The sequence below is a fragment of the Arachis hypogaea genome, chromosome 18 (genome assembly GCF_003086295.3).
Source record: "Arachis hypogaea cultivar Tifrunner chromosome 18, arahy.Tifrunner.gnm2.J5K5, whole genome shotgun sequence".
In the NCBI taxonomy this organism is placed as follows: Eukaryota; Viridiplantae; Streptophyta; class Magnoliopsida; order Fabales; family Fabaceae; genus Arachis; species Arachis hypogaea.
In genome coordinates this window covers 73980488-74001813 of record NC_092053.1, presented here as the reverse complement: position 1 = coordinate 74001813, position 21326 = coordinate 73980488, and the positions used below count along the sequence as shown (strand labels likewise).

Sequence of the window (21326 nt, the reverse complement as noted above, 5' to 3'; positions counted from 1 at the left end):
TTCCCAGGACTCATCCAAGAACTGGATGAGTGTACCAAGACATAGCCAAGAGTTTAGAGATGGCGTCAATAGATTCTTGGACTATGCTTACTCCGTTGGAAATCCTCAAGGAGAGGAAATTCTATGTTCTTTTGCAAAATGTTGCAACTTCCTTTGGGGTCAAAGAGAGTCTATTTATAGCCATTTAATATGCTTTGGATTTGTCAAGGGCTATACACGATGGGTTAATCATGGGGAAAGTGTAATTGGTATGGATGTCGATACTGGTGATACCGATGAGATTTATTCATGCGATGACATTGAAGGCTTGCTAGACGAAAGGTTTAGGAATGTGGCAGATGTTGAGGGAGAAAAAGAAGGTATGAACGAAGATGCAAAGAAGTTCTATAATTTGGTTGACGAGGCTAGCAAGGAACTATATCCTGGTTGCAAGGGATTTTCTACGTTATCTTTCACCATCCGACTATACTTGTTGAAGTGTCTACATGGATGGAGCAATGCCTCGTTCACTTCCCTCCTGGAGTTGTTGAAAAAGGCTATTCCTAACTTGAATCTCCCTTCTTCTTTCAACAAAGCCAAGGCTATGGTGAGAGATTTAGGTCTTGATTATAAAAAGATTGATGCATGCCCAAATGATTGCATGCTATATTGGAAAGAGCACGAGAATAAAACATGTTGCCATGAATGTGGAACTTCTCATTGGATTGAGCCTGCGGTAGTTGAAGGTGACATATCTTTAAAGAAAGCTCACAACATTCCTGCAAAGACATTACGGCACTTTCCCCTAATTCCCAGGCTTCAAAGGCTATTCATGTGCTCAAAGACCGCTAAGAATATGAGTTGGCATCAGGAAGAGCGTAAAAAGGATGGAAAGCTAAAGCATCCTGCCGATGGTCAATCATGGAAAGATTTTGATAACCGACATTCAAAATTCGCCAAGGAACCTCGTAACTTGAGACTTGGTTTGGCGAGCGATGGATTCAATCCATTTCGAACCATGAGTATATCTCATAGCACATGGCCGGTCATTTTAATGACTTATAACTTGCCACCATGGATGTGCATGAAACAAGAATACTTCATGCTTTCTCTGTTGATCCTGGGACCAAAATCGCTAGGAAATGATATTGACGTGTACCTGCAACCATTGATTGAAGAATTGAAGGAGTTATGGGAACTTGGGGTAGAAACATACGATGCCGCAAGAAATAAAACTTTTCAAATGCATGCAGCTCTCTTATGGACAATTAGTGATTTCCCTGCATATGCAATGTTATCCGGGTGGAGTACAAAGGGGAAACTAGCTTGCCCTTCTTGTAACTATGGGACTTGTTCTAGTTATCTTACACATAGTCGGAAGATGTGTTATATGGGTCATCGTATTTTTTTGCCCGAGGAACATCCATGGAGAACTAATAAAAGGTCATTTAATGGAAAAGAAGAACATCGAAAAGCTCCACCATTGCTAGAGGGCATGGAAGTTTTAAGTCACTTAGATTCTATGGAGAATTCCTTTGGGAAGACAAAAAAAAAGGTGAATGAAGGCCCGTGGAGGAAAATGTCAATCTTTTTTGATTTACCTTACTGGAAGTATAACACATCAAGACACAATCTTGATGTAATGCATATAGAAAAGAATATAGTTGACAGTATTCTTGGAACTCTCTTGGATATATCTGGAAAGACAAAAGACCACCTAAATGCTCGATATGACTTGAAAGAAATAGGCATTCGTAAGAATCTTCATCCAAAAGAAATAAGAGGTAATAGAAAAGTGAAGTTTGCAAAAGCATGTTTCTCCATGACTAAAGCTGAGAAATCAATTTTTTGTGATGTCTTGAAGAAAGCAAAGCTACCTGATGGTGCTGCCTCAAATATTTCTCGATGCGTGAACCTTGCAGAAAGAAAAGTATCAGGTTACAAGACTCATGATGCCCATTTTATGCTGCATTATTTGCTGCAAATTCCCATCAAAAGTATACTTCCAGATTCGGTCGCAATCCCTTTAATTCGGCTTGGCTCTTTTTTTCGTCAGTTATGTCAAAAGGTTATCACATTAGAAGAGATAAATCAATTGGAAGCAGAGATTGTGATAACACTATGCCAATTGGAGAGGATTATTCCTCCTTCATTTTTTGACATAATGATGCATTTGCCTATTCATTTGGCTAATGAAGTGAGACTAGGCGGCCCAGTTCAATTTCGGTGGATGTATCCTCCCGAAAGATACATGTGTACTTTGAAGTCATATGTTCGAAATAGAAGTAGTCCTGAAGGATCTATTGCGGAGGCCTACTTGGTTGATGAGTGTTTAACTTTTTGCTCACGTTATTTACATGATGGTGTTCAAACAAAATTGAATAGAATACCCCGGAATAATGATGCTAATGACTTTGAAGCGGAAATTCCACATTCATTTCCAATTTTGTTTCCTAAGAAAGGCTGTCCATTGGAAGCAAAGAAGGGTGAGATTTTTTCTCTTGACGACAAGTCTCGAAACCAAGCCCATAGCTATATATTATTGAACTGTGGAAAAATTGAAGACTATGTTAGGTAAATCCTACTAACCAAACATATTATTGAACTGTCCATTTCTTTTAATTTTTTTAATTATGAATCATGGTATTATCTCTAGGTTTTACTTACGAAAATCCTAATTTTGGATTTAGAGAGCATGAGGCTGATCAACAAGGAACAAGTTGGGTGAAAGCTAAGAACCATAGTATGAACTTTCCCTCATGGTTTAAAGCACGTGCCATGCGTCAGAATGTTCCAGATTGGATTAAGGAGCTTTCTAGAGGGCCCAACAAGATTGCAAAAAGATATTCGGGGTATTTTATCAATGGGTATAGATTTCATACTAGGCAACGTGAGGCAAGACGCAAGACGCAAAATAGTGGTGTAACTTTAGTTGCGTTGACTACGAGCTTTGCAAGTGCAAAGGATCCAAATCCAATTCGTGCAAAAGTTTCCTACTATGGCAGAATAAATGATATAATTGAGTTAGACTACTTTGGCAATTTTAAGGTTGTATTGTTTAGATGTGACTGGTATGAGACTCAAGAGGATGGCTATGGCTCTTCGTATGTTCAATTCAACAAAAAATGCTATCAAGAAGAGCCTTTTGTGTTGGCATGTCAAGTACACCAATGCTTCTATGTGCAAGATCCATTTGATCAAAATAAACATTATGTTATGAAGTCAATTCCAAGGGATTTATTTAGCATAGGTGACGAAGCTGATGTTGATCCCCAAGCTATATATGAAAAAGAGCCATCTGACCATTCAATGGGTCCTTCTATACCCAATGATAATGGTGAAATTGATTTGATTAGGGGTGACTTGCACGAAGTTGTTATAGATGCTTCAAAAGGAGTTCTTCTTTCACAAGAATACAACACAAAATCAGAAGATAATTCCGAAGACGACATTGAATGATTTATACTTTTTTCCTTCATTACACTAAATAGTAGGGAAGTGGAATAAAAGATGTATATACTTTAACTTTTTAATTGCATTAAACAGTAGGGAAGTGGAATGAAAGATATATCACTTTTTTATATATGTGTCTTATGGCATGCCTTCTTGTTTATTACTATTAAATAGTAGTCTTCAATTACATCTTCAGCAAACAGCTCCTTCAGTTCCACAATGTTATCTCCTTCAGCTCCTTCTTGTTTATTACTATTAAATAGTAGTCTTCAATTATATCCTCAGCAAACAACTCCATTCAGTTTCTTAATGATTTATTAAAGGCTGCATTTGGTGTTGGGAAAGAACTTTATTTACATTGCCAAATTCTAATGTCTAATGTCATCTTTTATTTTGTTTTATTTCAGAAATACAATGGAAACAAGAACTACTCCAAAGCGGAGAAGACTGGTAAAACAGTATCAAAGCAACAAGCAATTCATGTAGAAAAATACAGCAGAAATTCATAAGAAGCAGCATTTTATCTCTCCAATGATGGCTGGTGGTCATGGACAAAAGAGAGTGACTCCTATGCCTTCTAAGCAAAGCACTCAAAAAGAAGTCCCAATTTCCAAAAGAATGAAAAGTATGCCGAACCAGAAAATTGGAGCTAGTGAAGAAGAACCAGAAAATCTTAAAAAGCGTCCAACCATGGGTATGGATAAATTTTTGGAGACACATGGGGTTCATTTGGAAAGAGAAGATGATGATTTTGAACCAAGTGCTGAAAACGAAAGATCTATTCAAGAAAAGCAACAAAATCTTAGGAAGACAAATACAAAATCAAGTTGTCAAGCCATGACACTTGATACATTTTTGGAGACAAATGGGATTCATGTGGAAGGAGAGGAGGAACATAGTGGAGCAAATGCTAATGAAGTTGGAGATGATGATGATGATGATTTCTCGGATGATGAGGACTATGTTGGTGAATATGAAGATGAAGTTCTTCATGGTGATGACAATCACCTTATGGAAACTAACAATGTTAAAGGTGCTGCACTTTATACATAATTATCATTTTACTTATTCATTAGCATGTATATCTATATAATTCATTTAAATGGTTAAATTGCACATATTTATAGATACTCCAAAGACTAGAAGGACACGAGGAAAAACAAGGTGTGCTAAAATCCATGCAAGAAGTTGGGAAGAAAGAGAAGAGGTGACTTTTTATAAAGGACAAGCAGTGGGACCAACTCCAAGAAGAGTGAATGATTTAACTTACTTTATTGGAACAATGGGAAGGAATAGCGATTTCATAACATTGATGTACACTAGTTGGAAAGCTGTGCCCCTCAAAGTCAAAAAGCGCATATGGAAATATATTAATGTAAGTGTTTTATTTCTCATCTATTTTTTATGATCTGAAAATTTTCAATTTCGTATGGCTTAGCTGTAGTTTTGTGAAAGTATATAGCTGCTGTTTTACACTGCAGTTTTGTCTTTGTTTTTAGTGTTCTTGAATTGTCATTTACAATTTTTGTTTTGTACTTTTTCGTAGTCAAAGTTCATTCTTCCAAAAGAGGGGAAAGGGTGGGTGATGACTGGTGTTCGAGAAGCTTGGAAAGGTTACAAAACAAGAATCAAGGGAAAGCATTTTGAGAGATATAACAACATTGAAGATATGCTGAAAAATCACCCTTTAGATATTCCAGAAGTTCAATTTCAAAAGTTAATTGCATATTGGAGTATTCCTTCTGTTAAGGTGAGTTGTAGAATAAATAATTCTGTTTCTTTGTCTTTTTTATGCTTTTGGTTTATTACATATAACTCCCTTTAATTTTGTTGGGTATAGGCTCTATCTCGTTTAAATTCTGAAAATCGTAAAAAGCAACAACATCAACATCGAATGGGACCTATAAGTTTTGCAAGAGTGCGTAATGAAATGGTAATAATTTTGATTTTTTATAAGTTTTTTCTTGCTGTATAATGACCATCTTAAAACTAGATAAATATTATTTTTGGCCATTTTTAATACTCTTTCCCCTTACTTGTAGCATGAAATGAATGAGAACAAAGAAGACCCATCACAGGTTGATGTGTTTGTTGCAACTCGAATTGGACGAAAAGGAAAAGAGCTTGATTCAGGAACACAAGCTGTTATTGTAAGTCATAATAAGTTGAAGTAGAACTGCCTTAATTTACAAATTGATCTAAATTAAAACTACCTTAATTTACAGTATTATTTTAAGTCAGATTGTCCTGTATAAAACTTAAGATCCTATCCTGAATATAAAATCCTGGATTCTCTTCTACCCTTAAGATTCCCACCGGAGGGTTTAAACTAAAAAAATGTATTGTTATAGTATGTAATATGTATATATCTTGATTTTAGAGCCTTCAAAGTCAATTCCCCCTGGAGGAGGATTCTTCTTGAATTGCTTATGCTTTAATTTATTTAGATATAGCAGGCGAGAAGTCAAAGATACAAATGTTAAATGATATATTACCTCTTAATTCTAATTAAAATAACAGTGACTTGTCACAAACTCACAATAGTGTCCCGTGTCCTTTTAGAGTTTGGGATTTGGTAGGCATTAATTTAAGACAACTTGCTTTTTTAGGTTTGAAATTAATCAAATTATCCTTTAATTTCTGTCATCTATTTATATTTAATGGTTAGCTGATATGGACATGACTGGTAAAGGACATAAAATCTAAGTTTTAACTTTTAATATGTTCATTATATCATTATTAAAAGTATTAAAAGTTCCCCCAATGAAGTTCTCATCTCAGAAACTTCCATTAATGCTGCATCCCTACTCTCATTCGCTTCCATTAACTCCCTCTTGAGTGTCTCAATTGAAACTATTCACATGTCCTTAAGAACATGAGAAACTTTCTCAGATTCAGTTCTGTTTGGGAAACTCATCATCACATTTTTGCTATGCTTCTTCTTGAACCGAGGAAATAGCCATGACATAACACCTTTACTTTTAGGCTGTTTTGGAAAGAAGCATGAGAATAAGTGAGTGGAACAAGCTAAAATTGTTATGTTTTCTTTTAATAGGATAAACTTAAGAGCCACCAAGAAGCTGGAGACACTCCCGAGAAAGCATTTACTGCAGTATTTGGCAAAGAACAACCAGGAAGAGTTCGATGTTATGGGAGGACAATCACAAAAACATCTCTGCAAAAAGAATGGGAGATTGCTAAAATTAAGCAGCAACATGCAGAGACTATAAGTTCAATGAAAACTGAACTTCATGAGACAAAAGATAGAGTCCAAAGTTTGGAGGATCTTGTGAAGCTTCTCTTGCAACAGAGTTCTCTTGGCACAAATATTGATGAAGCACTATCTTTATTACGAGCCAAGGAATCAACACATGATATAAATAGTAAGCAATGTTCGAATGGCAACGATCGTCCTTCCTCATCAACTCCTGATCCAAAGTAATGACCAGGTATAACAAAAAAATTTGCAGTAATTTTTGTGATTTATCATTTATTGGGAATGGACTATCAACATTTTTGGCCTTTGCTTTCTCTGTCTTCTGCCATCTTACTTCATGGTGGCTTCTGCAATACACTCTTGCTATTTTTAATCAATCATCTTTTTTTCTTTTTCCTTTTTAATTACTTATTTTTGTAGCGTTGTGCTACTGTGAGGAAGAAATTTTTTTCCTCATTGCTGAAATAATGTGGCTATGTTGGGGAGTGATGCGTGTTGTCACTGCAACAGACTCTAGTAACTGCTGTTTCATTCGCAGGAATGACAGAAATTGTCAAGGGAGTTGTTTCATATCTTTATCTTTTCATTTTTTCCCCTTCAAATTTATGTTTCAGTCATTTATTTCTCTGTTGCTTTCTCTCAAACATAAATTAATTAATTTTATACGATAGTGATAATAAAAGAATAATCATTAAAAAATAAAAGAGAAAAATCTAATATAGCAGCAACGTTATTTCCTTCCACACCAAACAATTATGTGAGTGAAGTCTCTTCCTGTGATTCTATGATTCTAAATAAGAACTACTAAGCTAATACCTTTTTGGAGCAATCATCGTTATCTGAATTGCATTTCTCTTTCTCAGTTTACTCAGGTACTTCATCAAACACATACCATGCATCATTTTCCGTTATTGCACCTTTTATGTTTCAATTTTTTTTTTAAATGCAACTTTAACTAAACCCCAATTCATTTAAATGCAACAGTTATTGGACTCAGTGGAGGCAAGAGGATTTTGAGTTCATCATACCATTACTCTGATGTTACCGAAAAGCTTTCATTTGGCACTGATTTTGGATCCACACACTATCAGATTGTTCCAACAAAGTCAAGCATAGATATTTTGATATTATTTTGATTGATATTAATTACTATTTTGTTATGACAATTATTGTTAGACAAGAATTTTATTATTTTGTTGAGAATTATTGATGAACATGTATTAGAAATACTAATTGAACCTTTTAATATCTATTTTAATTAGAATTTTATTTTTAGTTATTTTGTCTCTTTTATAATTATTTTTTATTGTGCACAAATTTATTTATTAATTAAAATAATTACACATGTATGAACAAAAAATTTTATTGTAAATTTTATTTTTTTATATTTTTATTACAAAAATAATTTTTATTTTTATCAAAAAGGCAACCCTTTTATTAGTTGCATATTTTGAATATTAGACAACACTTGTATGGTTGCATATCCAAAAGAAAAAGCAACACTTGTATAGGTTGCATATCCAAAAGAAAAGGCAATATTTTAAAGGGTTGCATATTCAAAACTAATAGGCAACACTTCAAAGGATTGCAAATTCCAACTTATAAGCAACACGTAAAAGAGTTGTATTTTATTGCAAATAGACAACACTTCAAAGGATTGCAAATTCTAATTTATAAGCAACACGTAAAAGAGTTGCATTTTATTGCAAATAAGCAACACTTTTTAGTAGTGACCAAAATATGAGAGAAGAGACAACACTGCAAAAATGTTGTCTCAAACACACCTTTGAAGTGTTGTTGTTTTTCAACCAAAGGCAACACTTACCAAGTGTTGCTCTCAAAAGCGTTGCTTTTGAAACAAAAAAGTGTTGCCTTGATCTAAGGCAACGGCTGCATATGCAACGCCGACCAAAAACGTTGCCTTAGGCCCAAAAGTGTTGCCATAGATCAAAAGCAACTTTTTGTCAGCCTTTAGGCAACACTTTTTAAATGTTGTCTCAACCTGAAAATGTTGTAGTGTAACTTAGCTACTAATTGACTTAGTAGTAGGCTAGTAGCAATGGTTATCAAATTGACCACCAAGGGTTCTCAAATCACCAATTCAATGAGTCCCAATGACTCAAGGTCACTCAATTCCCTTAGCCTAGGCCAAGAGTAAAGAAAGCTACTCAATAATCAAAGGAAACATTTCATCAAACACCTAGAGTGAAATAAAAGTAAACATCACAAAATGCAAGAATTAACAAAACCCACAACTAACATCAATAAGAAATCAACAATAACAATGGAGATAACATAAAAGAGACTTGGAAACATAAGGTTGCATTCAAAGAAATCAAGATTCAACAATAGTTCGTCAACATAAAAGAGAATAAAATAAGAAATTAACAAGTAAAACTAGAAGATCAAAGATGTAATAACAAGAAATTAAGAGGGAAAGCTAAACTACCCTAAATTCTAGAGAGATGGGAGAGCTTCTCTCTCTAGAATTCTAACCTAAAACACGATGAAAAACTAAACTATGACTACTTGCCCATTCCCCCTTCAATCCTTGGGTTCAATAGCATCAGAAATGAGTTGGATTGGGCCCAAAATGAGCTAGAAATCGCTGGCCACGAGTTGCTAAAATGGACCCACGCTAATCCTGCGATGCGTGTGCGTGATGCGCGCATACGTGTCCCTAAATGCCAGGAAACTATGGCAAATTTTATATCATTTTGAAGTCCTAGATGTTATCTTTCCAACGCAACTTTAACCGCCTCATTTGGACCTTTTTAGCTCAAGTTATGATCGATTAAGTGCGAGAAGGTCAGGATTGATAGCTTTGCAGTTCCTTCATTTCTTCATGAGTTCTCCATTTTTACACGCTTTTACTTCATTCCCTCAATCCAATCTTTGCCTTCTAATCCTGAAATCACTTAACAAACATATCAAGGCATTGAATGGAATTAAAGAGAATTAAATTTGGCTATTTTAAGGCCTAAAAAGCATGTTTTCACACTTAAGCACAAATTTAGGGAGAATTACAAAACCATGCTATTTCATTGAATAAATGTGAGAAAAGTTGATAAAATCCTCCAAATTAAGTACAAGATAAACTACAAAATTGGGGTTTATCAAACCTTCCCACACTTAAACCAAGCATGTCCTCATGCTAAGAATAAAGAAGGACAAGAAAAGGGGTATGAACATTTATTCAATGCAAATAAACTATATGCACCTATCTATATGAATGCACTAAATCCAAGATGATTCTACCTACTTGGTTAAAAGTAAATCAATCTCCATAAACACATATGCACATGTAGGGATAAGTAGTATGATGATTCAGGAATCCTACCAATTTGAATATCAAAATAAAGTACAAGTAGACTTGCAAGAAGAAAAGCTCATGAAAACCGAGAACAAGGAATTGAGCATCGAACCCTCACCGGAAGTGTATCCGCTCTAGTCGCTCAAGTGTATAGGGTCGATCACTCAATTCTCTTCTAATCATGCTTTCCAGGATTTGTCTTTCATCTAACAATCAACAATCATTCAATGCATGTATACATTCATCATGAGGACTTATTCATAGGTTGTAATGGGGCTAGGGTAAAGGTAGGGATGTATATGGTCAAGTGAGCTTGGAATTTGAATCTTTGATTAACTTAAGCTCTCACCAAACACATATGACAACCTATACAATTCTAATACAATACTTAGCTACCCATGATTCCCACTTTTTTCACATACTCATGCATTCTCTTTAATTCACATTTCATATGCATTGTTATGGTTACTTTACTTTGGGGCATTTTTGTCTCCTTTTTATTTCATTTTTTCTATATATTTTTGTTTCTTTTATTTTTCTATTTCTTTTTCTCTCTATATATATATATATATATATATATATATATATATATATATATATATATATATATATATATATATATATATATATATATATATATATATATATATAGAAATACACTTTTACCTCAACCAATCCCATAATTTTCAACAAAAATACAAAATACACTTTTACCTCAACCAATGTCCCAAGTTTCCCATACCCAAATGATACACACCCTCACTAGCCTAAGCTAATCAAAGATCCAAATGAAGGACATTTATTGTTTTTCACTTAAGGGTAGTGATTTGCTAATATTAAGAACAAAAGGGATTAAATAGGCTTAAAATTCGCTAACAATAGTTGATAAAAGGTAGGCTATTTGGGTAAGTGAGCTAAACAAAATGATGGCCTCAATCATATAAATGCATGTATACATAGAATAATGGACATAAAGAATCAAACAAATCAAAGATTACTATCATAGAAAGAGAATAATACATACAATAATGGAAAATAGGTGGTTATAAGATGTAATCACACAATTGGGCTCAAAAATCACATGCTTGTGTTCTTAGCTCAAAAACCATGTTCCAAAATAAATTCTTCCAAGCAAGTTCAACAAATTTTTTTTTTCAAATTGGTAAGGTGCTCTAAAACAATTTTTCATGGAAAAGAAATCACCACCCAAACCAAGTAGTCCTAACATAAAAAGGGAAGTGGTAAAAAAACATATGTACAAATTTTAACTAGCAAGCAACCTAACATGCAATGAAACAACTAACTACAAAGAAAATTAAGAATTGGTGTTGAAAAAGGAAATTGTTACCCATGGAGATCGGTCGGACGACCTCCCCACACTTGAAAATTGCACTGTCCTCGGTGCATGCAAAGAAGAGCAAGGTGGACGGGTTGCTACAATTGATGAGCTCCTTCAAAGGGTTGTGCGGGTGAACTTGTTTGTTGCCCCATTTGAAGCCCCTCTTTTTTTCTCTTTTTGGTGGCCAACCTAAAAGAAGAGAAAAAGAAAGTGAATAAAGCCTACAACAAAGATATTAAAGCAAATAGAACATAGGCGGAGGCTAATGCCAAATAAGAGTAGGGTTCTCATTACATGTTAGCTATGCATGTAAGTGAGGAAACAATATAAGCTAAGACATGTTAACTAACACTTGATGCAAGAGTAAAGTCAAAGCATGAAGAGCATGTTGAGTATTGACAGAGAAGGTCATTTCCGTCGACTAGGAATTTAATCTCAAAATAAGATTAGCGCTGTAAGTATAGTTCCTAGCCAACAAGTAATGCTCAGATCAAATAATAAAATTCAAATCAAATATAAACCGAGAGTAGTTAAACCTCGGATCGTTCTCCCTAGGAATGCAAATGAAATGTTACTTCTTTCAGTTGTGAAGAGAACAAAAGGGGTTTTGTGCAATTAAAGAACAAAAGATTAAAAGAACTAAGCAATAATCAAAATTGGAAAGTAATGCAAGCAACAAGGACAATGAGATCAAAACTAGTGAAAATGCAATAAAAGAAAGCCTTAACTTGGGAATGAGTATCCAAGGAATCCTATCATGGTCATAACCACAACTATGGTAATTATGATGAGTCGATCTCGCCTAGTCAACCCCAACCATCGAGGGGTAAGTCAGGCAAGCTTAATTGACCTTAATCCATAAGTCCTAACCAACTTACCAAACTAGTTGATAAATGGCTAGCATTAATGGAAACAAGAGCCAACCAACTACCCAAGAATTACCACTAAATGTCGGATATTATGACTCTAGTATCCTAGGAACTCAAACCACAAGCCAAGGTGGGAAAATCTACTCAAAATCTAGAGTTGGCATTTTCACAAACACGTTGTGTGCATAAAAGTAAAACATGGAGAATTTCAAAGTAAAATATAAAACTATAACCAACTATCAACAAAACCAAACATAAACAAGCAATCAAACATAAAGGAAGCATGAAATGTAAAATTCATTAATCAAAACTTCAAGAAACACAAAATTGCAATATGAACAAGTAACTTGAACCAAGAGAAGTTGAAAGTAAAAGTGCTTTAATTAAAGAGGAAATTGAGAGTATTTACAAATGAAGAAGTGAAATCAAAATCAAAGCTTGCTATAAAATGCTACGATGGAAATTGATAAACCCTAGGAGAGCTATCTACTCTACACTACTCCTACTCCTAATTACTATGAAAACTATGTAAAAATTGCTCTAATGCCTCCCCCCTTTGATAAGTGTTGAAGTCTCCTTTATATAGCACTCCAAGATAGCAATTCAGCCTTCCAAGAATGAGCCAAGGACCTCAGAAATCGCAAAGCATGTGCATAATTAATGAAATCACGTGTTGGGACCTGTGCAGACGCACAGACGTGTGCGTCGGCACACGCGGCTGAAAATGGACATGTGCGTATGCACAAGTGCGTGCGTACGCACACATAGAAATTTTCACTTGTGCGCTGATGAGCGGATAATTTATACCCTTTTTGGCATTGTTTTTACATAGTTTTTAGTATGTTTTAATTACTTTTTATTATATTTTTATTAGTTTTTATTCAAAAATCACATTTCTGGACTTTACTATGAGTTTGTATGTTTTTCTATAATTTCATATATTTTTTGGCTGAAATTGAAGGACCTGAGCAAAAATCTGATTCAGAGGCTGAAAAAGGACTGCAGATGTTGTTGGATTCTGACCCTTCTGCACTCGAAGTAGATTTTCTGGATCTATAGAAGCCCAATTAGCACGCTCTCAATTGTGTTGAAAAGTAGACATCCTGGGCTTTCCAGAAATATATAATAGTTCATACTTTTTCCGAGATTTGATGGCCCAAACTGGCGTTCAAAGACAGCCTAAAACATCTTGGCGTAAAACACCCAAACTGGCACTAGAATTGGAGTTAAACGCCCAAAATGGAACCAAAGCTGGCGTTTAACTCTAGGAACAGCCTATGCACGTGTAAAGCTCAAGGCTCAGCCTAAGCACACACCAAGTGGGCCCCGGAAGTGGATTTCTGAACTATCTGCACTTAGTTACTCATTTTCTGTAACCCTAGGTTACTAGTCAAGTATAAAAACTACTTTTGGAGATTTATTTTACAATCTTTGGAATACATTTTCTCCTTTGTTCACATTTTGGAGGTTGGTCATTCGGCCATGCCTAGACATTTTTCACTTATGTATTTTCTATGGTGGAGTTTCTACACCCCATAGATTAAGGTGTGGAGCTCTACTGTTCTTCATGAATTAATGCAATTACTACTGTTTTCTATTCAATTCACGCCTACTTCTTTTCCAAGATATACTCTCGTACTTAATTTAGTTATGTCAGAATGAAGGGGTGACCCGTGACAATCACCCAATCTTCGTTACTCGCTTAGCCAAGATCGCGTGCCTGATAACCACAAAGCGGTCTACATGATGTTCAACGTAGTCATTAGACAACAGCTGGAGTATATTCTCTTGGATATCTAATACACGGACCGAGTCCGTGAGATTAGTATCTTCGTGGTATAGGCTAGAATTATTGGCAGCATTCTTGGGATCTGAAAAGTCTAAACCTTGTCTGCGGTATTCCGAGTAGGATCCGGGAAGGAATGACTGTGACAAGCTTCAAACCTGCGAATGTTGGGCGCAAGTGACAGTCTACAAAAGAATCAATGGATTCTATTCCGACGCTAGTGAGAACCGACAGATGATTAGCCATGCGGTAGCTGTACCTGGTATTTTTCATCCGAGACGAGAAATCCGATAATTGATTAGCCGTACGGAAACCATCGAGGACCATTTTCACTGAGAGGATCTTACAGCTTGCCATGGAAGGAATTAACGCATGGTTAGAAGTAGGCAATAGGAAAGCAGAGGTTCAGAAGCAACAAAGCATCTTCAGACGCTTATCTGAAATTCCCACCAATGAATTACATAAGTAACTTTATCTTATTTTATGTTTTAATTATATTTTAATTATCAAACCTCATAACCATTTGAATTGCCTGAGTGACATTTACAAGATGACCATAGCTTGCTTCAAGCCGACAATCTCCGTGGGATCGACCCTTACTCACATAAGATATCACTTGGACAACCCAGTGCACTTGCTGGTTAGTTGTGCGGAGTTGTGAAAAGTGTGATCACAATTTCGTGCACCAAGTTTTTGGCACCATTGCCGGGGATTGTTCGAGTTTGGACAATTGACGGTTCATCTTGTTGCTTAGATTGGGTAATTTTATTTTATTTTTAAGCTTTTTATTTTTAATTTTACAAAAATTCAAAAATAATAGAAAAATGTGTTCTTCAGAATTTTTAAGAACGAATTCTAGAGTTTCATGAGATATGTGAAGCCTGGCTGGCTGTTTAGCCATGTCTAATCTTTTGGACTGAGGCTTCCACTTCTCATTGACATGCTTTTATGTTGTATACAAAAGCTTGGCTGGCTATTTGGCCATGTCTAATTCTTTTGGACCGAAGCTTTAGACTTAAAGCTTGGCTGGCCATCTGTCCATGTCTAATTCTTTTCGACCGAAGCTTTAGACTAACATTGCATGATTCCTGGAATTATTATTAAAAGTTTTGTATCTCTTTATTTTCTTTTTCCAAATAATTTTTGAAAAATACAAAAAAAAAAAAATTAATAAAATCATAAAACCAAAAATATTTTGTGTTCTTTGTTTGAGTCTAGTGTCAAATTTTAAGTTTGGTGTCAATTGCATGCTTTTAATTTTTTTTAAATTTTCGAAAATATATGCATTGTGTTCTTCATTGATCTTCAAGTTGTTCTTGATGATTTTCCTTGTTTGATCTTTGAATTTTCTTGTTTTATGTCTTTTCTTGTTTTTCATATGCATTTTCAAACTCATAGTGTCTAAACATTAAAAATTTTTAAGTTTGGTGTCTTGCATGTCTTTCTTTTCTTAAAAATTTTCAAAAATATGTTCTTGATGTTCATCATGATCTTCAAAGTGTTCTTGGTGTTCATCTTGACATTCAAAGTGTTCTTGCATGTATTTTTTGTTTTAATCATAAATTCTTATGTTTTGTGTCATTGTGTTGTTTTTCTCTCTCCTCATTAAAAATTCAAAAATAAAAAAAAAATATCTTTCCTTTGTTCTTCTAATAAATTTCGAAATTTTGGGATTGACTTAGTCAACAATTTTTAAAATTCAATTGTTTCTCATTAGTCAAGTCAAAATTTCAATTTAAAAATTCAATCTTTTTAAATCTCTTTCAAAAATCAAACCTTTTTTTATTTTTCTTCTTAATAATTTCAAAAATTTTAAAATTGATTTTCAAAATCTTTTTCATTTTTCTTTCATGTTTTCAAAAAAAAAATCAAAATTAATTTTCAAAATCTTTTTCTTATTTGTATTTCATGATTTTCGAATTAATTGCTAACATTTAATGTTTTGAGTCAAAAACTTTCAAGTTGTTACTTGCCTATTAAGAAAGGATCAATCTTTAAATTCTAGAATCATATCTTTTAGTTTCTTGTTAGTCAAGTAATCAACTTTAATTTCAAAAATCAAATATTTTTAATTTCCTTTTCAAATCTTCTTCAAAATGATTTTCAATCATATCTTTTTCAAAATTTAATTTCAAAATCTTTTTCTAACTTCTCATCTTTTCAAAATTGATTTTCAAATCTTTTTCAATTAACTACTTGACTTTTTGTTTGATTTTAAAAGTTTTCTATTTCAATCATATTTTTTTCAAAACCACCTAACTACTTTTCTCTCTCCAATTTTCAAAAATAACTAACACCTTTTTCAAAATTCTTTTTTTAACTAATTATTTTAAATTCTAATTTTATTTTATTTCTTTTAATAAATTTGAATTCTAACTAATAATTAAAATAAAAACAAAAATATTTTTCTTTTCGTTTGAATTAATTTTTGAAAACTCTCTCTCTCTCTCATCCTTTTCTATTTATTTATTTACTAACACTTCTCCTCTTCTTAAAAATTCGAACCCTCTCCCTCTCTCTGTGTTCGAATTCTCCTTCTTCTCCCTTCTTCGTTCTACTCTTCTATTCTTCTACTCACAAAAAGGAATCTCTATACTGTGACATAGAGGATTTCTATTCTTTTCTGTTCTCTTCTTTTTCATATGAGCAGGAACAAAGATAAGAATATTCTTGTTGAAGCTGATCCTAAACCTGAAAGGACTCTAAAGAGGAAGCTAAGAGAAGCTAAAACACAACACTCTGGAGAGGACCAAACAGAACTTTTTGAAAAAGAAGTAGTTATGGCAGCCAAAAATAACAACAATGGTGGAGATGCAAGGAAGATGCTTGGTGACTTTACTGCACCCACTTCTGACTTCTATGGAAGAAGCATCTCAATTCCTACAATTGGAGCAAACAATTTTGAGCTTAAGCCTCAATTAGTTCCTCTAATGCAGCAGAATTGAAAGTTTCATGGACTTCCATTGGAAGATCCTTATCAATTTTTAGCTGAATTCTTGCAAATCTGTGACACTGTCAAGACCAATGGGGTTAATCCTGAGGTCTACAGACTTATGCTTTTCCCATTTGCTGTAGGAGACAGAGCTAGGACATGGTTAGACTCACAACCAAAAGAAAGCCTGAACTCTTGGGAAAAGCTGGTCAATGCCTTCTTGGCCAAATTCTTTCCACCTCAAAAGGTGTCCTTCTGATATGCTTTCAGAATGGAGCATCCAATGTATATTCTATGATGGTCTGTCTAAATTATCCAAGATGTCATTGGACCACTCTGCTGGTGGATCTCTTCATCTGAAGAAGATGCCTGCAGAAGCCCAGGAACTCATTGAAATGGTTGCAAATAACAATTCATGTACACTTCTGAAAGAAATCCTGTGAATAATGGGACAACTCAGAGGAAAGGAGTCTTGAGATTGATACTCTGAATGCAATATTGGCTCAGAATAAAATATTGACTTAGCAAGTCAATATGATTTCTCAGAGTCTGAATGGAATGCTAGTTGCATCCGGCAGTACTAAAGAAGCTTCCTCTGAAGAAGAAGCTTATGACCCTGAGAACCCTGCAATAGAAGAGGTGAATTACATGGGAGAATCCTATGGAAACACTTATAATCCTTCATGGAGAAATCATCCAAATTTCTCATGGAAGGATCAACAGAAGCCTAATCAAGGCTTCAATAATAAAAATGGTGTAAGAAATAGGTTTGGCAATAGCAAGCCTTTTCCATCATCTTCTGAGCAACAGACATAGAATTCTAAGCAGAGCCTCTCTAACTTAGCAACCATAATCTCTGATCTAAGTAAGACCACTCATAGTTTCATGAATGAAACAAGGTTCTCCATTAGAAATTTGGAAGCACAAGTGGGTCAACTGAGTAAAAGAGTTACTGATCCTCATAGTACTATCCCAAGCAATACAGAAGAGAATCCAAAAAGAGAATGCAAGGCCATAAACACGTCCAACGTGGCCGAACCTATAGAGGAGGGAAAGGCAGTGATTCCTACTGAGGAAGACCTCAATTGACGTCCACTGGCCACTAAGGAGTTCCCTATTGAGGAACCAAAGGAATCTGAAGCTCATACAGAGACCATAGAGATTCCACTGAACATACTGTTGCCATTCATGAGCTCTGATGAGTATTCTTCCTCTGAAGAAGATGAAGATATTATTGAAGAGCACGTTGCTCAGTATCTAGGAGCAATCATGAAGCTGAATGTCAAGTTATTTGGTAATGAGACTTGGGAGGATGAACCTCCATTGCTCATTAAAGAATTGAATACCTTGGTTCAACAGAAATTACCTCAGAAGAAACTGGATCCCGGAAAGTTCTTAATACCTTGCATCATTGGCACCATGACCTTTAAGAAGGCTCTGTGTGACCTTGGTTCAAGTATAAACCTCATGCCACTCTCTGTAATGGAGAAACTGGGGATCTTTGAGGTACAAGCTGCAAGAATCTCACTAGAGATGGCAGACAATTCAAGGAAACAGGCTTATGGACTTGTAGAGGATGTCTTAGTGAAGATTGCAAGCTTTTACATCCCTACTGACTTCATAATCCTAGACACTGGGAAGGATGAAGATGAATCCATCATCCTTGGAAGACCCTTCCTAGCCACAGCAAGAGCTGTGATCGATGTGGATAAAGGAGAGTTAGTCCTTCAATTGAATGAAGACTACCTTGTGTTTAAGGCTCAAGGATCTTCTTCTGTAACCATGGAGAGGAAGCATGAAAGGCTTCTCTCAGTATAGAGTCAAACAGACCACCCACACTCAACTTCTAAGATTGGTGTTGGGAGGCCACCATTAAGCTCTGAGTCTCTATGAAGCTCTCTAAGAGCTCACTGTCAAGCTATTGACATTAAAGAAGCGCTTGTTGGGAGGCAACCCAATGTTATTTAATTATATTTATTTATATTCCATTGTCATTTTATGTTTTCTTTAGATTGATGATTATGTGAAGTCATAAAAATAACTGCAAAATTAAAGCAAAATAAAAAACAGCATCAAAAATAGCACACCATGGAGGACAAGCTTATTGGCGTTTAAACGCCAGTGAGGATAGCAGAATGGGCGTTTAACGCCCATCCTGGCAGTATTCTGGGCATTAAATGCCAGAATGGGCAGCACTCTGGGCGTTTAACGCCAGAAAAGGCTGTCAGGCGTCTGGCTGGCGTTAAACGCTAGAAAAGGGCAGCAGACTGGCGTTAAACGCCAGGAAAGGTAGCAGAGTTAGCGTTTAACGCCAGAAATGGCACACAGGGGGGCGTTTGAATGCCAGAATGGTGCAGGGAGCAAAATTCCTTGACACCTCAGGATCTGTAGACCCCACAGGATCCCCACCTACCCCACCTCTTCTTCTCTCCTCTTCACACCTTTCCATAACACTCTTCCCCAAATACCCTTGACCATCCCATCAATAACTCTTTTCCAAATACCCTTTACCTATCAAATCCTATCATTTTCCACATATTCTCTTCACCACTCACATCCATCCATCATAAACCCCACCTACCTCAACATTCAAATTCAAACTATTTCCCTCCCAAACCCACCATTTCTCACACGGATTCCCTCTCTCTCCTACCCTATAAATACCCCTCCTCACTACCTCCACTTTCACACATCACAAACACTTCTTCCCCCTTGTCCGAACCACTCACCTCCCTCCATCTCCTCCATTTCTTCTTCTTCTACTCTTTTCTTTCTTCTTTTGCTCGAGGACGAGCAAACCTTTTAAGTTTGGTGTGGAAAAAGCCTTACTTTTTGTTTTTCCATAACCATCAATGGCACCTAAGGCTGGAGAAACCTCTAGAAAGAGGAAAGATAAGGTAATTGCTTTCACCTCCGAGTCATGGGAGATGGAGAGATTCATCTCAAAGGTCCATCAAGACCACTTCTATAAAGTTGTGGCCAAGAAGAAGGTGATTCCCGAGGTCCCCTTCAAACTAAAAAAGGGTGAATATCCGGAGATCCGACATGAGATTCAAAAAAGAGGTTGGAAAGCTCTCACCAACCCAATCCAACAAGTCGGAATCTTAATGGTTCAAGAGTTCTATGCCAATGCATGGATCACTAAGAACGATGATCAAAGTCTGAACCCAAACGCAAAGAATTAGCTCACAATGGTTCGGGAGAATTACTTGGATTTTAGTCCGGAAAATGTAAGGTTGGCATTTAACTTGCCAATGATGAGAGGAGATACTCACCCTTTCACTAGAAGTGTCAACTTTGATTAAAGGTTGGACCAAGTCCTTAGGGACATTTGTGTGGAAGGAGCTCAGTGGAAGAGAGACTCAAGAGGCAAGCCGGTTCAACTAAGAAGGCTTGACCTCAAACCCGTGGCTAGGGGATGGTTGTAGTTCATCCAACACTCTATCATTCCTACTAGCAACCGGTCTGAAGTTACAATAGACCGGGCTATCATGATCCATAGCATCATGATTGGAGAGGAAGTAGAAGTTCATGAGATCATATCCCTAGAAGTCTACAAGGTGACGGATAAGCCCTCTACTTTAGCAAGGTTAGCCTTCCCTTATCTCATCTGTACCCTATGCAATTCAGCTGGACTTGTCATAGAGGAAGACATCCTCATTGATGAGGACAAGCCCATCACTAAGAAAAGGATGGAGCAAACAAGAGAGCCCACTCATGGACCTCAACAAGAGCATGAGGAAATTCCTCATCAAGAAATCCCTGAGATGCTTCAAGGGATGCACTTTCTTCCACAAAACTATTGGGAGCAAATTAACACTTCCTTAGGAGAACTGAGTTCTAACATGGGACAACTAAGGATGGAGCACCAAGAGCATTCCATCATCCTCCATGAATTTAGAGAAGACCAAAGAGCCATGAGGGAGGAGCAACAAAGGCAAGGAAGAGACAGAGAGGAGCTCAAGCACTCCATAAGATCTTCAAGAGGAAGAACTAGCCGCCATCACTAAGGTGGACCCGTTCTTTAATTTCCTTGTTTTTATTTTTCTATTTTTCGAAAATTATGCTTTATGTTTTGTCTATGTTTGTGTCTTCATTACATGATCATTAGAGTCTAGTGTCTATGTCTTAAAGCTATGAATGTCCTATGAATCCATCACCTTTCTTAAATGAAAAATATTTTAATTGCAAAAGAACAAGAAATACATGGATTTCAAATTTTATCTTGAAATTAGCTTAATTATTTTGATGTGGTGGCAATACTTTTTGTTTTCTGAATGAATGCTTGAACAGTGCATATTTTTGAATTTGTTGTTTATGAATGTTAAAATTGTTGGCTCTTGAAAGAATAATGAAAAAGGAGAAATGTTATTGATAATCTGAAAAATCATAAAATTGATTCTTGAAGCAAGAAAAAGCAGTGAAAAGCAAAAGCTTG

At 35.6% G+C, this 21326-nt stretch overlaps 2 protein-coding genes across 2 annotated transcripts; both read left to right on the top strand.

The window, feature by feature from the left end:
* Positions 1–250: 250 nt before the first annotated feature.
* Positions 251–2268, top strand: LOC112770094 (uncharacterized). Its single transcript, XM_072224938.1, has 2 exons — positions 251–2176; positions 2263–2268. The coding sequence occupies exons 1-2, from the start codon at positions 251–253 to the stop codon at positions 2266–2268; spliced, it is 1932 nt and encodes a 643-aa protein (XP_072081039.1).
* A 1698-nt stretch (positions 2269–3966) lies between these two features.
* Positions 3967–5407, top strand: LOC112773084 (uncharacterized). The gene is made up of 4 exons (XM_025818126.3): positions 3967–4465; positions 4560–4807; positions 4979–5182; positions 5273–5407. Exons 1-4 carry the CDS (start codon positions 3967–3969, stop codon positions 5405–5407), a joined length of 1086 nt encoding a protein of 361 aa, XP_025673911.3.
* Positions 5408–21326: the final 15919 nt, after the last annotated feature.

What these genes read in the sequence shown, in the direction of transcription:
- LOC112770094 (XM_072224938.1), top strand. Translation starts at nt 251, where the DNA reads ATGGATGTCGATACTGGTGATACCGATGAGATTTATTCATGCGATGAC.
- LOC112773084 (XM_025818126.3), top strand. Translation starts at nt 3,967, where the DNA reads ATGGCTGGTGGTCATGGACAAAAGAGAGTGACTCCTATGCCTTCTAAG. An exon ending in GCATATGGAAATATATTAAT is followed by an intron (nt 4,808 to 4,978) that starts GTAAGTGTTTTA and finishes ACTTTTTCGTAG; the next exon opens with TCAAAGTTCATTCTTCCAAA. An exon ending in GGAGTATTCCTTCTGTTAAG is followed by an intron (nt 5,183 to 5,272) that starts GTGAGTTGTAGA and finishes TGTTGGGTATAG; the next exon opens with GCTCTATCTCGTTTAAATTC.